Genomic DNA, 16,983 nt, shown 5'->3' with positions numbered 1-16,983 from the left:
ATTTCTTCAGTTTGAGATAAAAATTAAAATTTCCTATGTCCATTGCCTTGAAAATATTCATATTATGTTTCTCGAGATAAAATAAACTGCTGACCAGGAGAATTAATTGCTTTTTTTAAAATCTGAAAACCAAATATATTTTTAAATTAAAATTAAAAAATTACCAAATGAGGAGGGTGATGGTGATCCTGATAGTCCTTATAATGCTATATGGTTATATAATCTATGTGACCTTCTCTCTTCTCTAATTCTCATCAGCTAATATCCTCTTTCTACAGGCAACTAATTATCTATTGACAAGGTTAAAATATAATTGCTCTCCCAGTTCTGCATATTTATATATTTTTACATATGCTTTATAACTTAGTTTTATTATTAAACACTATTTTATTAAACACTATTTCCATGTTCAAAATCTTTAATAAAAAAGGCAATGAAGGCTGGGCACGGTGGCTCACGCCTGTAATCCTAGCACTTCTGGGAGGCCGAGGCGGATGGATCGCTCGAGGTCAGGAGTTCGAGACCAGCCTGAGCAAGAGTGAGACCCCCGTCTCTACCCAAAATAGAAAGAAATTATCTGGACAACTAAAATGTATATAAAAAATTAGCCGGGCATGGGGGTACATGCCTATAGTCCCAGCTACTCGGGAGGCTGAGGCAGAAGGATCACTTGAGCCCAGGAGTTTGAGGTTGCTGTCAGCTAGGCTGACGCCACGGCACTCTAGCCCGGGGAACAGAGTGAGACTCTGTCTCAAAAAAAAAAAAAAAAAAAAAGGCAATGAAGTCCTTTAAGAGATATTTATGAGTGGGTAGAATGTTCTAATAATTGAGTAGTAGTGAAAAATCAAGGTTTCAACACTATCTGGCAGTTTCTAAGAAGGAAGAGATGTAACTTCAGAATGATACTTACTTCCCTAGCACAATCCAGCTATTATTCCATCTGTGATATGGCCCACAATCTCATCTTGGATAATAATTTCTTAAATAAGTATTTACCTGCTTACCTAACAGGCTCAAGGATACAGGGCTGACAATGGAGAATATCCTTGCTCCTCCTAGCTCAGACCTGCTAGTCCCCTTGCCTAGCAATCTCCCTAAGCAGCTGAGTTTACAGAGCTGCCTTCACAGTAATCCCTAAGTGCGAGCTACTGAGTCCAATCCTTTAGCTGCCACTGGGTAGGAAAAGGCAGGTGAAAAATAAATGAGAGGTATGGATAGTAATAAGCTAACATTTATTGAGCCTTACTACAGGTTAGGCATCCTTCTCACTGTTTTATGGGAACTAATGCTTTAATATTCACAGCAACTCTTTGAGGTTGGTATTATTGTTTCCATTTTACAGATGCAGAAATGGAAGCACAGAGAGGTCAAGTATTTGTACAAGTTCATAGGGCTAGTAAGCAAAGGAGGCAAGATTCAAACCTAGGGAGTTTGGTACCCATGTCCTTAACTACTATGTTATTTTGTCTCTGACAGAGAGCAGAAGAGGAAGTTTAAAAAATAATTTTTTAAAGAGAAACACAAGCTGAGGAATGACAGCAATCATTTATCCATTTGCTATCCAGTCGTACCCAAAGATTACTAGTCTTGCAAGATCCCAAACAAAGAAAGGGAATCCATATTTTAAAATTGGGTAACACCAGGCCAGGTGTGGTGGCTCACACCTGTAATCCCAGCACTTTGGGAGGCCAAGGCAAGAGGATGGCTTAAGGCCAGGTATTTGAGACCAGCTTGAGCAAGAGTGAGACCCCGTCTCTGCAAAAAATAGAAAAATTAGCTGGGTGTGATGGTGCATGCCAGGCTGAGGCAGGAGGACTGCGTAAGCCCAGGAGCTTCAGGTTGCAGTGAGCTATGATGATGCCTCTGCACTCTAGCCTGAGCAACAAAGCCCTGTCTCAGAAAACAAAAAAATAAAAAAATAAATTTTAAATTAGAGAACACCAAATGTTATGTCTCTCACTTTGAGATTCATAATATTCATCAGCACTTTCAAAGTTCTGAGAAGTCTTGCCATTAAAAAAACCTGTGTGTTTTTTGCAATCTATCATTCCTCAAAATAATCTGATCATGGTACCCCTTTTTCAGCAACACTGTTAATATCTCTGGGAAGTCATAATCTAGAACAAGTTTAAATTTAGTTTCCAACAAATGGAGAGAGGAAGTTACTACCCACCCTGCCCCGAAGCAATGGGTTTCATGGCCTTCCAATTTCAGCCACCTTAGAAGCATGAAGGAAAAGTGCTTCCTATTACCAACTCCTATATGCTTCCAATTCAAGCTTCCAATTACCCGAACTTCCTATCCCACCTGTTTCTTATACTAATGAGAAAGGGCCTGCTTTACCTAGGCAGAGTTACTACCTTTCAAAAAAAACCGCCCCCCCAAAACCCAAAACCCCAAAGAGACTTAAAAGGTATTACCTTAAATGCTTGTATTTAAATATTAAAGCCACTGTAATAAAGCAGCAGTTCTCACAGTGTTCCACAGAAACCCTTTTGGCATGTCCCTGTTGCAAAAAGTACTTGTACAACTGAGTTGCAAGCTCAACTAGCTACTTATTTCATGGGGTACTATTTTTACTCTAAAGAACAACAGAGAGATCATGGTTTTTCAGACTTGGATATTTGGCAAACATTTTTTTGAAAATGAGAGCTCATGATTTCAAAGAAAACAAAAAAATATTATTTGTTGTGAATGATAAAATTCAAGTTTCATACAAAAATTAGAATTTTGGAAAACATTTCTACCACTGTAAGCTTGACAGCTTCCAATACTTAAAAGAGGTTGCTGGTGAGATCACTAGTGATATTAATGAATGTGATTTTTTGATGTTGTATAATGAAATGTGTCACCATCTGAAAGATGTGCATCACTTAGTACACAAATATTTTCCAAATGACCAAATGCATAATGATTCAAAATCACATGTGGATAAAATATCCATTCAAAGTATAAGATAGAGACTAGTAGATTTCAATATATAGATCTTAATGTAACAAAATAGTTTCAAATCCCAGAAGTTGAGGTCGAGGATTGCTAGAGGCCATAGTGAGACCTCATCTCTTAAAAAAAAGAAAGAAAGAAAGAAAGAAATTTCCATTTGTTGAGTTTTGGTGTAGCAGCAAAGAAGAGTATCTACAACTATCTGACAAAGTTATTAAAATACACCTCCCTTCCAATTGCAAATCTATGAAGCTGAATTTTCTTCACAAACTTCAACTAAAACAACATATTGTTATAAATTGAAGGATGAAGCAGATATGAAAATCCAACTGTTCTCTATTAAGGCAGACATTAAAGAGGTTTGCAAAATGTAAAATAATTCTACTCTTAAAATTTGTTTTGTGTTGGAAAATAGTTATTTTCATGGGGAAAAAGAGTTCTTTATATTAACATGTAATAAGGCTATAATTGTTAGTTTTGAATGAATTAATAATAGCTTAAATTGTTTTCAGTTTTAATTCTAATATAGTAAATACCTATAGATATAACCCAAATAAATAAAAACTCTTTGGGGAAACCTTGATTTTAAAAGTATAAAGAAGTCCTGTTCCCTTAGTTTATTAAAGAAATAAACCAAAAAAATTAGGCCAAGTGTGGTGGCTCATGCCTGTCATCCCAGCACTTTGGGAGGCCAAGGCAGGAGGACCACTTGAGGCCAGGACTTCAAGACAAGCCTGAGCAGCATGGCAAGACCTCATCTCTACAAAAAAAATCAAAAAATTAGCCAGGTGTGGTGGCATGCATCTGTAGTCCTAGCTACTTGGGAGGCTGAGGCAGGAGGATCACTTGAGTCCAAGAGTTTGAGGCTGAAGTGAGTTATGATGATGCCTCTGCACACTAGCCTAGGTGACAGAGCAAGATACTGTCTCTAAAAAAAAAATAAAATTTAAAAATAAATAAATAAATAAGTCCTGGGATCAACGTTTGAGGACTGTTGTAATAGAGGACACTATAGATAGCTTCTTTATAATAATTCATATAAAAAGGTTTTACAGAAATATTTCTAACTAGAAAGCTATGTTTTTAATTACATGTTTTCCTATTTTAAAAAACAGACAGACTCATGAAGTTTGGAACCATGTTACTTAAGGAACAACATTCCTTAAATAAATAGGACCATCCATTTGCTCACTAGATTGCAAACTTTCAGCAAGCAGAACTACAATATGTCCTATTCTCCACTATTTCCACAATCTTCATGCAATAAATGTTTTCTGAATGAAAAGTGGGGAAACGTAATTCTAAACTCAATATACGTATATATAATATGCATACATGTACATACCTACATTCATTAAGTATCAACAAATATGTTGATTTGTTTCTCAAGGAATGAAGTAAGTTTTTCTTTCAAGAACCACTGACCAGGGTGGGCGGGCAGGCAGACAAGGGGGAAAAAAAAAGAACCACTGACCAGTAGAGGGAGAAAAACTTGGTAAAGTATAACTCAATTTTGTTTCTGAAAATGTGTTTCTTTTCATCCTCTAAATTGACAACCAGTTCCACAAGGTTCTATTTAATAAATATAACAAATAAATTAAACTATATTTTAACCAAAGGAGAAAGAAAGATGAACCAAGAAAGGTATAACTGTGAGGAAGAAGGATAGCGAGGTTAGAAAGAAACAAAGTAAGGGAAAGGCAAATGAGATTCTACATATAAGTCTTTTAAAAAACCTGAAATTCCAAAATTACCTAGAATTTACTTGCCCAAATAAATTTAGTACTCAAACAAGATACTCCTAAAAGTGATGTCTAAATGTATTAAATTATCACATGTACCCCAAAAATGTGTATAACATGTATCAACAACAACAAAAAAGTGACATCTAAGTACCTGGCATTTTTTAAGCTCTCTTTTCAGTTGGAGAACTGTAATATGCTGTGGTCCTTCTTCCAGGTTTCCAATGGCTCGGTTTTCTCGGACTGAGGTGAAGACATCCTTCCTGATCTCCTGGGTCATGTTAAACCACTCCTGCAGCTTGTGTTGCTGCTTTTGGTTTAGTCTGACAGCGTCTTTTAAGTCCACCAAGAAGGTAAAGGCTTCTTCTATACAACTTTGGTAACTCAGACATTCTCCCTGTAGCTGAGCTACTTGCTCCTCAAGAGAATGGATTTTATTTTTATCAGGAGTCCCCTCTCGATGGATCTGGCTACTTTGGCTGACACTAGTCCGCTGGCTTTGCAAAGCTTCTCGAAGCAACTTAATCTCAAATTCCATTTCATCCATACGGTCTGACTCAGGGCTGAAGTTTACGGTGGGTTTGTTTCTAATGTTCCGTGCTCTGTTGGCGTATTTGAGAGAATTTAAGGACTCATCAAAATCTGAGGAGGATGGGCTGACACACGTGATCATGACAGTCTTAGCACTGCCTCCCAGGGAATCTTTCAGAAGCCGGGTAATTTTAGCATCCCTGTATGGAATATGTGAACTTTTCCTCCGTGGGTCCCCAAGAGCACTAATTACGTTGCCTAAAGCCAGCAACCCACTGTTGATTTGAATGGATTCTTTGAATCTTTCACCAGTATTCCCCGTTTTGGTTACTCTTTCTGATCCAGCCAGATCCACAAAGTGGAACTTTGAGACAATATGCCGATGGGAATACCAAGATCCATCTTCAGCTGCCTTTGTATTTTTCTCAACTTGACAAATGCTGATTGTAAAAATTGCATGTGATCTGCTGGAGTGCTCATTCATTTGCGTGGTACCTGTATGTCTGGCTGCATTCCCCATCTCCAGAAGACTCATCACTTCATCTGCACCCTCTACATGACATTCCTTGGCCCCAACAATCACTTAAAATGCAATAACAAGTTTTTAAACAAGGCTTTCATCAAAATTCAGTATAGTTAATCACACAACAGTTATCATTTGCTAAAAGGCCTGGCCAAGATAGTCCCTTTAAAAAAAATCAATAGCATTTCAAACAAAAACAGTAACATCAGCAACATCATCAAATAATTTTAGATAATCTCTCAAAGGAATTATTTTGACAGCACTCATTCTGATCTTAAAACTCTAAAAGATATAATTTTTTGAAAAAATAATCTAGCTTCTTTGGAGTCACATATCACACTCAATTCTTTGAAATGATTGATAAGGCCAGGCACAGTGATTCATGCCTGTAATCCTAACACTTTGGGAGGCTGATGTGGGAGGACTGCTTGAGCCCAGGACCTTGAGACAAGCCTGAGCGACACAGTAAAACCCCATCTCTATAAAAATTAAAAAAAAAAAAAAATTAGCTGGGTGTCATGGCACACCTATAGTCCCAGCTACTTGGGAAGCTGATGCAGGAGGATCGCTTGAGCCCAGGAGGATGCAGTGAGCTATGATGATGCCACTGCACTCTAGCCCAGGAAACAGAGTAAGACCCTGTCTCAATAAATGAATGAATGAATATATAAATAAATAAAATTACTGACAAAAGAAAAACTCTTTATTCCAGTATTTTGATTTATAAAGTCTAAGAGATTAAAAGATAATAGATTAAACATAATTCAAAAGAGTTAATCATTGGTAGATTAAAAGAATTAATTAGAAATAATTAAAAGAAATTAGTTTTTTTTTCAGTTGTTTTACTAGTCAAGCCATCCTTAGCTTAAATTTAGGCTTTTTGATATGTAGAGTCATAATCAATGATAAGTCAAAAATTCAATACAAATAAAGTTGGTTATTCATTTCAAAAACAGATATGGCCTACGTAATATCAGAGTGCAAGGTAAACAGATGAGATGACAATTCAAAAAAGGAAAGTTTCTATTTGAGCAGCACAATAAGAACAAAAAATAACCTAATAAGCTTACTAACTGCATTATTTGTTTATATCCAAAAATATTTCAAAGAGGAGTAGGTGGATTTGGGCTTCGAATCAGAGCAGAAAAGCTCCTGATCTCGAATTAGTGCCATGCTGCTTCTTCACTCAGATCCTGTCACATCACACCATATACTTAAAAAATAATCATTTCATTGACATTATTTCCATCATGACACTTTTTTAACAACCTAGCTCATTGAAAGTACCTTCCCACAAACAGGCAGTGTTATAATATCAGAGTTTATAGAATATGGCAATATAACTATAAATCATATTAAAACTTTTATAAAATTTTTCTAATGTTAGGCTGTGAGCACTATGCTTCTCAAATCCAAATCACCTGGTAGCTTTATAAAAAAATAGTGACATGGGGCCAGGTGCATGTAATCCCAGCACTTTGGGAGGCTGAAGTGGGAAGATCACTTGAGGCCAGGAGTTCAAGACCAGCCTGGGCAACATAGCGAGACTCCGTCTCTACAAAAAATTTTTTAAAAATTAGATGGGCATGGAGGCATGTGCCTGATGGAAATGATGTCAGCTACTTGGGCAGCGGAGGCAAGAGGATCGCTTGAGCCAGGAGTTTGAGGTTGCAGTGAGCTATGATCATGCCACTGCATTCCAGCCTGGGTGACAGAGCGAGATCCTTCTAAAAAAAAGAAAAGAAATTATATGTAAACAGAAAAAGAAATTTGGAAGGAAACACACTGAAAAGAGAAGATGCTATTTCTAGGTTCAGAGATAATCTTTAACTTTCTTCCTTATACTTTCCTGTTTTCAAAATATTCTATGATGAACATTAGCTTTAAAATCAGTAAAGCAGAAATTATTCCTTAAAATATTTGCATTTTGACCTTCCCATTTTCAAACAAATGCACATTAGTTAATGAGATTAACAAGTTACTATAACAAAAAGTCAGAACTTTAGAAGCACAAACAACATGTAAATGTCAACATGGAAAAGCAAAAACAAACTCTAACTTAAAAAAAAAAAAAAAGGTGTGCTGGGACAAAAATCAAAGAAGAAGAAAGTTCCTAAAGGAAAAGCCATCCCCAATCTTGGGATAGATGTGGGAGGAAAAAAAGATACAAAAACAAATTTAGCCTGTATCACAGTCTCACTTGAGGTCAGGCCACAGAGGGACAATTTATAGGAAATCAATATCTTAAATTACAAATTAATAACTTCACCTTACCAATCAGTCTGAACTACTTTTCCATATGAGTTATTTAAATAAGATTGATAATCAATAAGCCATTCAATTTAAAAGTAAATTCAATTCATTTGGCTTCTATATCTGTTTTTAAAGATTCCTAAAATATATACAGAAACTGAATTAAAGCATGTCTGCTTGCTACTGAAGGCAATCAACTTAGTGGGCTACTTACCTGTGTTTCCTTTTTCATCTTCTCGGATGTGAAGATCCTTCATAGATGTCTCCAATTCTAAAAGATCTCTTAGTTCTTCCTTGTATACTTCTATGTAAGATACTTTTATATTAAAGTTAATGCTAGGATGTTCAGAGATGCTTTGAAATATTTCTTGGATAGCTCGAGGAATGATACCCTTTTGACCTTCCACAACTGAAGCTGAAAATTTAGAAAAAGAAAGCATATCTAGAACTTAAAATATAAGTAAAGCTACAACCCAAAATTTACAGTTAATACATTATTTTCTTATATTTCTCTATAATATTTTTGAATCACAACTACAAAATATATAGATAAAAGTTTTCACATGCATCCCCTTAGAATTCATTCACACATTTATTCAATAAATATTTATTTAGTACCTATTATATGCCAGGCACTGTTCTAGGATTCTGGGAACCATCAGTGAACAAAACAGGGAGAGAAGAAATCTCTGCCCTTGTACAAAAGATAATACCAAAAAAAAAAAAAAAAAAAACCCCAACAACTGATAAGTGAATTACATAGTGTATTAAAAGGTACTAAATGTACCTGGAGAAAAAAAATAGGGCTGGGTAAGGGGACTGGAAGTATGACTGTGCATGGGGTGGGAAGTACTCACAACTTTAAATAAGCAGGTCATAGCGGGCATCATTTTTTTTTTTTTTTTTTTGAGACAGAGTCTCGCTGTGTTCCCCGGGCTAGAGTGCCATGGCATCAGCCTCACTCACAGCAACCTCAAACTCCTGGGCTCAAGCAATCTTTCTGCCTCAGCCTCCCGAGTAGCTGGGACTACAGGGATGCACCACCATGCCCGGCTAATTTTTTCTATATAGATTTTTAGCTGTCCAAATCATTTCTTTCTATTTTTAGTAGAGACGGGGTCTTGCTCTTGCTCAGGCTGGTCTCGAACTCCTGACCTCGAGCTATTCTCCCACCTCGGCCTCCCAGAGTGGGCATCATTTAGAAGCGGACATTTGAGCAAAGACTTAAAAGAGGTGGTGGAGGGGCCCCATGGATAGCTGAGGAAAGTGTCCCACACAGAGGAAACAGCCAGTGTGAAGGGCACTAAATTGGTGTGACTCATAAAGAAGGAGGCCAGCATGGCTGTTGTAGAGGGATCAAAGGCAGGGTGACAGGAGATGAGGTCAGAGAGGTGACAGAAGCCAGTTCATGGAGGTCCTTACAAACCACTGTACACTTTGGATTTTAATCTGAGTGAGATGAGAGCCATTGGAATAGAGCAGTAACTTACTATTGCTTGAGATTTTTAAAAGACCACTCTTGCTGCTGTATTTTACAAGGGTAGAAGCAGCAAGACCACTGAGGAGGCTACTGCAGTAATGTGGGAGTCAAGGAAGTCAAGTGGTACACAGAATGGTGGCTCACACCAGGATGGTAGCCGGATTCCGGGTTTATGTTGAAGGGAGAGCTATTAAGATATTCTGACAGACTGGATATGGGATGTGAGACAAAGCGACTGAGTCAAGGATGACTCAAAGGTTTTGTCTTGAGCCACTGGAATTGCCATCAACTTATATGGGGAAGGACCGGTATTGAGTTGGCTTGAGGGGAAAATGGCAGAAGTTCAGTTTTTAACCTACTAAGCTTGAGATGTCTATTAAGCATTCCTTAGGTTGAATAGGAAGTTGAAAATTGGAAGTCAGCCACATACATATGGTATTTAATGTCATGAGAGTGGACGAGATCACCAAGAAAGTAGAGTCAGAAGAGAAAAGCACCAAAAGTCTGACACCTGGGGGCACTTCATTTATTGCTTCACTTATAAGGAACCAGCAAAAATCATGAGGAGCAATCAGTTAAGTAGGAGGAAAACCAAGAATGTGGTGGCCTAGAAACCAAGTGCAGAAAGTATATCAAATCTGCTGATAGGTCCAGTAAGATGAGATATGAGAACTGATCACTGGATTTAGCAAAGTGAAGGTCATTTATGATTATCTTGGCAAATACAGTTTTAATGGTAGTGGAGGTGAAAGTCTAAATAGAGTGGATTTAAGAAAGAATGGGAGGAGAAGAACTGGACACAAGTCACAGGTAACAGCTTCAAGGTTCTGTTGCAAAGGAAAGCAGAGAAGTGAGATGGTAGATGGCTGGGGAAGTGGGTAAATAAAGGGTTATTAATAGTTGGTTTTCATTTTTTATAGAGATGGGGTCTTGCTATATGGCCCAGGCTGGTCTCAAACTCCTGGCCTCAAGTGATCCTCCCACTTTGACCTCCCAAAGTGCTGGGATTACAGGCGTGAGCCACTGTGCCTGGCCTATTAATTGATTTAAGAAGAGTAAAAGCAGATGTATCAAGCATTCTCTCAACTTTTAATACTACTAACACCAAAATACTACTACAATTATCATTGTAATTGATGATAAATTATATTCACAGTAATCTAATCACTATTTATAATTATTCACTGTTTAAAATACCATGTGGGCAAAGATTTAAAATTTGATAATGCCTACTGTTCTCAAGGATGTGAACAAACTGGGTCCTCTAATATACTATGAGAATGTAAATCGGTATAGCCTTTTTGGAGAATCATTAATACCAATAGTATCAAAAATTTAAACATGATCACCCTTTAACTCAGATATAGTCCCAAAGAAATACATCTGCTCATACCCAAAGATGTTACGTGAGGATCAGTAAAGATTGACTATAATCGTGAAAAAATTCCTAACAACCTAATAAATCCATTAATAGGAGAATGGATAGTTCAATGGTAGGTGCATAACGTGCACCTACCATTGAACAGATATCTAAGATCTATGAAGTAAAAAAAGCAATTGCATGACAAATCTCATCTGGGTAAAAGAAAAAATACATATCTATGCAATGAATACTTTCGAAAAAGTATATAAAAAACTTAATGGTGGCTACTTCTGGAGAGTTAAAATGAGCAAAGAAAAAAAGATAAACTTTTTATCTTAATTATAATATTTGAATTTTTACCATTAGAAATAATTTTTGAATATATAGTTTAAAAATAAAAGTTTTAAATATAGATTAAAAGTAAATAAATCTATTGTAGAAAACTGGAAGAAGCATAAAACAAAGAAGCTTACAATCAAGTGACAAGACAACCCAATAAACTAAATGATACTTATAAAAGTTTAAGGCAAAAATAAAAGATTTTATGAGAAAATATATTTGAAAAGTTCCATGAATGAAACAGGCATAAGTGGTACCAATGAAGTACAAAGCAGGTAGGTGTAGTAGAAATGTCCACTTTAATATAAAAAGATAACACTGTATGGGGTAGCATTTTATTTCATAAATAGGCCATGCTATTTTATAAATATTTGACATTTCCCAATTTACTAATACACTGTTCATTAAATACTAGATCCAAAAAGGTGGCCCTTAGCTTATAAAAAAATCTTTCAACACAAAGGGCTGCCTGCCCCTGTCCAAAGACATCCCATCCCTGGGATATCCACTAGTGTCCCCACTATTAGTGGAGTCACTGTAATAAAAATGTTGCTGCTTTTAGATAACATGTAATTTCTGAAACCAAAAAAGCCATAAAAAACCAGGAAACTCACCCCAGGTAAGACCAACCTATTTCACAGTCCTTTGCACTGAAATATCTTTCTCTTTGGTTCATTTATTATGGTCTGCAAGGAATCCTAAACACTACAGTGCAAATTCATTTATGTAGGCAAGATCCTTTTTCTAAAAAAAATCCTTGTATCATATTTCTTTGCACTGAGCCAAGAACATCTGTTCTGAGATTTCTGGGTGGGGTGGGCAGGTGCAGGGAACTTGAGTAGAAAGGGATAAGAAAGGGCAAGGAAGCAAGCCAGAGTCTGGAGGCAATAGAGGATGTGTGTACAAGAGGTACAGAAAGGCCAGGAATGAGAAAGGGTACACCTCTACACCTCTTCTCCAACACTATCTAAGCCAACTTCCACAACCAGAACACAGACCAGTACAATAAAATCATGAGTGAATATCTATTTATTCCCCACTTTGTTTCAAAAAGGACTTTAAAGCAGCTTTACAAAAATGTGTATGAGGGACTCAAACAGATGCTTTTATATCAATGTTCACAGCAGCATTATTTACAAGAGCCAAAAGGGGGAGACAAACCAAATGTCCAACAACAGAAGAATGGATAAATAAACGTGGTATATACGTACAATGGAATGTTATTCATTCAGTCATAAAAAGGAATGAAGTTCTGATAGATGCTACAAGATGCTAAGTGAGATAAGCCAGATATAGAAGGATAAATATTGTACACTTCTACTTTTATGAAATATCTAGAATAGGCAAATTCAAATAGACAGAAAGTAAATTAAGGGTTACCAAGGGACGTGGAGTCGGGGGAGTTATTGTTAAAACAGGTACAGAACTTCTGTTTGGGGTGATGAAAAATTTTGGAAATAGTGGTGGTGACTACATTAACACTGAATGTATTTGATGCCACAGAACTGTACACTTAAAAGTAGTTAAAATGCTAAATTTTATGTTACATATATTTACATATATTTTTATCACAATTTAGAAATTAGTAAAGGCTGGGTGTGGTGACTCACACCTATAGCCCCTGCTACTTGGGAGGCTGAGGTAAGAGGATCACTTGAGCCCAGGAGTTCGAGACTGCAATGAGCTATGATCACACCACTGCATTCCACCTGGAGTTGACAGAGTTAAGACCCTGTCTCAAATAAAAAATGAAAATAAAAAATAAAATAGAATAAAATAAACAGTAAAAAAAAAGTATATAAGATACAACTTAAAATAAATGGAAGGAAAAATTGAGATTTAAAGTTTCCATAGGCAAGTTTAGAAATCCGCCCACCATTTTTAACATGGTTCCACAGAAAATATACTTGAAGCAACAAAAAGTTGGCTTACAAAAGAACCTTAAAAACAACTTGTGTCCAATCTTCCAGTTGAAGATAACCAAAGTTTAGATTTGAGGCAAGAAACATCCTGAAAATCTGAATCTCTATGAACTTGGATGGCTGCCTTTCACCTAATTTAAGATGCAAGACTACCATCATGTGGCAAGTAAAGGAAACTATAGGTTTTTTCCAATACCATACAGGGAGAAAGTGAAGATTTCTTTTTAAGAGCTTCCAGGAACTAGCCAATAGGAAATGTCTACACTCTTTCAAAACTATAGTATAGATAAGCAATCTAAATTAGCCAAAATATACAATTGACCAGAAATAGCTCATTTATTCCTCCCTTCACTGGATAACAAAGCACAATAAATCAAAACACTTACCAAAAAGCTCAATTTCAAATATTTATAATAAAGTTTCAATATGTATTTTGGTAATGTAAATATCATATTTGCAATATTAGTCTTATATTCCTAAAATACACTATTTCAGAGAGAAAATTTGTAAAACTTCAACAGCCATCATTTAGCTGTTATATGGTATATAAAGGGTACACAAAAGGTTTTGGAAAAGGTTATGCCTTGTAAAGGTCAGTAAATCCAAAGGTCAGAAAATTCCTGCATTTTCCTGAAAAGCAGAAAAATGAATATTAGCTTAAATAAGCATATATTAAAAAAATAAGAGATTTTAATTCTGCCATAGTGCCAGGCATGATACCCTAGACACTGCAGATGCTCAATAAATATTCATTGGGAAGAAAAAACAATAAATAATTTGCATGGTCAATAATCAAATAGCAGGCCAGGTGTGGTGGTTCACACCTGTAATCCTAGCACTTTGGGAGGCTAAGGTGGGAGGATCGCTTGAGCCCAGGAGTTTGAGACCAGCCTGGGTAATAGCAAGACCTCCATCTCGACAAAAAATAGAAAAATTAGCCAGGCATGGTGGTGCGCACCTGTAGTCCCAGCTACTCTGGAGGCTGAGACAAGAGGATCACTGGAGTCCAGGAGTTAGAGGCTGCAGTGAGCTATGATGACACCACTACACTCTAGCTCAGGCAACAGAGAAAAACTTGTATCAAAAAACCTTTTTTAAATAATGAAACAGCAGATAACTGACCCAGAACTGGTGTCCTACATAGACAATCTGAGAAATAGAAAATGCTTGCTAATTTCACTAATATACCAAGAAATAAATGTAACTTTAAACAAGAAAACATAATCTTTCACCTATCAGATGGAAAAAAATTGAATTTATAATATTACTAAGTGACAAGGCTATCAGCAAATGGCTTTCATATTTTGGTGGTGGGAATTTAAAGTAATACAGCCTTTTTGGAGGGTACTTTGTGAGACTGATCTAATTTACATTTTAAATGTGACTACTCTTTGACTCAACAAATCCGTCTCTAGGAATTTATTCTATAGAAATACTAACACATGTAATGTTAAATGTACAAAGATATATACTGTAACTTTTTTATGACAGTAAAAATCAGAAATAAGGCCAGGCATAGTGGCTCATGCCTGTAATCCTAGCACTCTGGGAGGCTGAGACGGGAGGATTGCTTGAGCTCATGAGTTGGAGCCCAGCCTGAGCAAGAGTGAGACCCTGTCTCTACTAAAAGTAGAAAAATTTGTCTCTACTAAAAATAGAAAAATTAGCCAGGCGATGTGGTGCATGCCTGTAGTCCCAGCTACCTGGGATGCTGAGGCAAGAGGATGGCTTGAGCCCAGAAGTCTGACTTTGCAGTGAGCTATGATGACGCCACTGCGCTCTACCCAGGACAACAGAGGGAGACTCCATCTCAAAAAAAAATCTGAAACAACCTAAATATCCATTAATACTGGAATGGATGAGCTACAATTCATTTACATTGTGGAATATTATACAATCAAAAATGAGATGAATTTCTGTGACCCAAATGGGAAGAAGTGAAATGATATTTTATACTATTAAATGTAAAAAAAAAAGTTACAGATGTAACATCTCATTAAACAAACAAAAATACCAAAAAACTACATGTGTAATATGGCTACTGTGCATTAAACTCATATTATTTGGGGCCAGAGGAGCTTTTCACATGTTTAATTTAATTTCTTATGTACCACTTCCAACCCTTTTTATAATATACATTTCTTTAATTTAAAAAAAAAAGTAGAAAGAAAATACCAAAACTGTTCTTAATGATGGTCTATTTCTTCTGGTATGGAGATTTTAAGAGCAGTTAAAATATTTTAGAACAGATAACTTTAATAACTTTTTCCCTTACAGAATTAAAATAGTACTCATGGCCTCTTAATTAAAAAAACAGTAGTGCTATAATTACACCAACCTCTGAACATTTTATAACTCCTATTGGCATAAAGCGCACACTGGGTCAGTGAGATTATGACATTTGCCAATCAAAAAAAAAGGCTACAAGAAAAACCACAACTTATATAGAAAAACTGAATTCTTTTTATTGTGAGATCCTAAAATAATCTAGTATCTGTAATCTCCTAATCCTGTAGAACAGAAATTTGTAAAAATTGGCGGTAGTGAGCTCTTAAGGCCTCTCCATTTAATCTTTGGAATAAGGACTTCCTTAAAATATACAGTTACCCTTGGAGGCTCCCTCACATTCACGCAAATAATGGGAGAAGTTTCTGAAAGTCACATATTTTACATTTGAGAAGTAGAAAAATGAAAAAACACTGAAAGCCACCTCATATATAAAGAATACTAACTAAAATTTTAGACAATGATTCCTATGTGCAATATTCAAAAGTTTGCTTTTAGTAGAAAAACACCAATACAGTCAATAGTCTCAACAGAGGACTTGGCTTTCAATCCCCCACTAACCACCTAACTGAACACTCTCTTCATCTCTCTAGGCCTAGGCTCCTCACTTATCAATGAACAGAAATGATTTCCAAGGTTCCCTCCAGTTCTACAGGAAAGCCTATGATTCCATCTTTTCTAAGGCTTCTTACTCTGTATGATTCCACTAATATGAAGTTCTTGAAAAGGCAAAAATAATCTATGGTGGAAAAAAAATCAGAACTGTGATTGCGGCCAAGGGTGGGTTGGATGAGATTGTTTCCATCCTTTCCAGGACGGAATTACCAGCAGCAGAAATTATATCCTAATATATTCAGTATCTGGCTAGTAAGTGAAAAAAAAATAAAAGACATTTTAACCACATAATAAATTTTTCCTACTACCCCTAAGTCCTGGTTGCTGGACTCTTAATATTTACAACTGACTTGTTAAAGGGTACAAAATCTAATGTTAACTCATTTATCTCTATTACAATTATGTTCAAAATAACAAGGGTTGAACACACTTAATTAAACTTCTTTCCTCATGCAAATATTATGTAACCATAAATTAGATTTCTTAATGAAATGTCAATATTTAAGAACAAATCTTTCAAAGATGATCTTATCATATTTGATTATACTATTCATTCTTTTATTATTCAACCAATACCCTAAGCACCCGTGTGTCAGGTATTGTCCTATTTTAGCTTCTTTCCAGTGTTTGACAAAAAGAGAGTAATCTTACCAACATGGCCTCCTCCAATGGTGTACGTCTTCCCAGATCCAGTTTGTCCATAGGCAAAAACAGTTGCATTATAGCCCTCAATGAGTGACAACACTAGCGGCTTTATACACGTATTATAAACTTCATCTTGAGTGGAATTTTTGCCAAAAACAAAATCAAAAGTAAAGACTCTATCTCTCCCAATGATAATTTGCTGGGTGTTTGGAACAACTCTCACACAAACTTGATGATTATGAAGAACTTCTTTGCAAAGCAGAGGTCTAATTCTTACAGCAACTTTTACTGGTATTTCTTCCATGGCAGCTTAGATTTTACTAAATAGATTTTCCACTTAA

The 16,983-nt window shown here is 36.1% G+C and overlaps 1 protein-coding gene across 6 annotated transcripts in view; it reads right to left on the bottom strand.

Annotated features, from left to right (window-relative positions):
* KIF27 (kinesin family member 27) overlaps nt 1–16,983 on the bottom strand; it is a 69,869-nt gene extending 52,886 nt beyond the window's left edge. For 4 of the 6 annotated variants that reach the window (XM_069476324.1, XM_069476328.1, XM_069476326.1 and 1 more), the window contains exons 1-3: nt 16,649–16,983; nt 8,207–8,407; nt 4,840–5,798 (exon numbers count right to left, since the gene is read on the bottom strand). In XM_069476324.1, coding sequence (XP_069332425.1) covers nt 4,840–5,798; nt 8,207–8,407; nt 16,649–16,946 — 1,458 coding nt within the window. In that variant the 5' untranslated portion in view covers nt 16,947–16,983. Of the gene's footprint in view, nt 1–4,839; nt 5,799–8,206; nt 8,408–16,648 lie in introns of those variants that run through there. The other 2 variants (XM_069476329.1, XM_069476330.1) reach the window with 1 other exon arrangement.

This window comes from Eulemur rufifrons, chromosome 7 (genome assembly GCF_041146395.1).
Source record: "Eulemur rufifrons isolate Redbay chromosome 7, OSU_ERuf_1, whole genome shotgun sequence".
NCBI lineage: Eukaryota > Metazoa > Chordata > Mammalia > Primates > Lemuridae > Eulemur > Eulemur rufifrons.
Note: the sequence above shows the minus strand (reverse complement) of the source record. Positions and strands in the feature narration are given on the sequence as shown.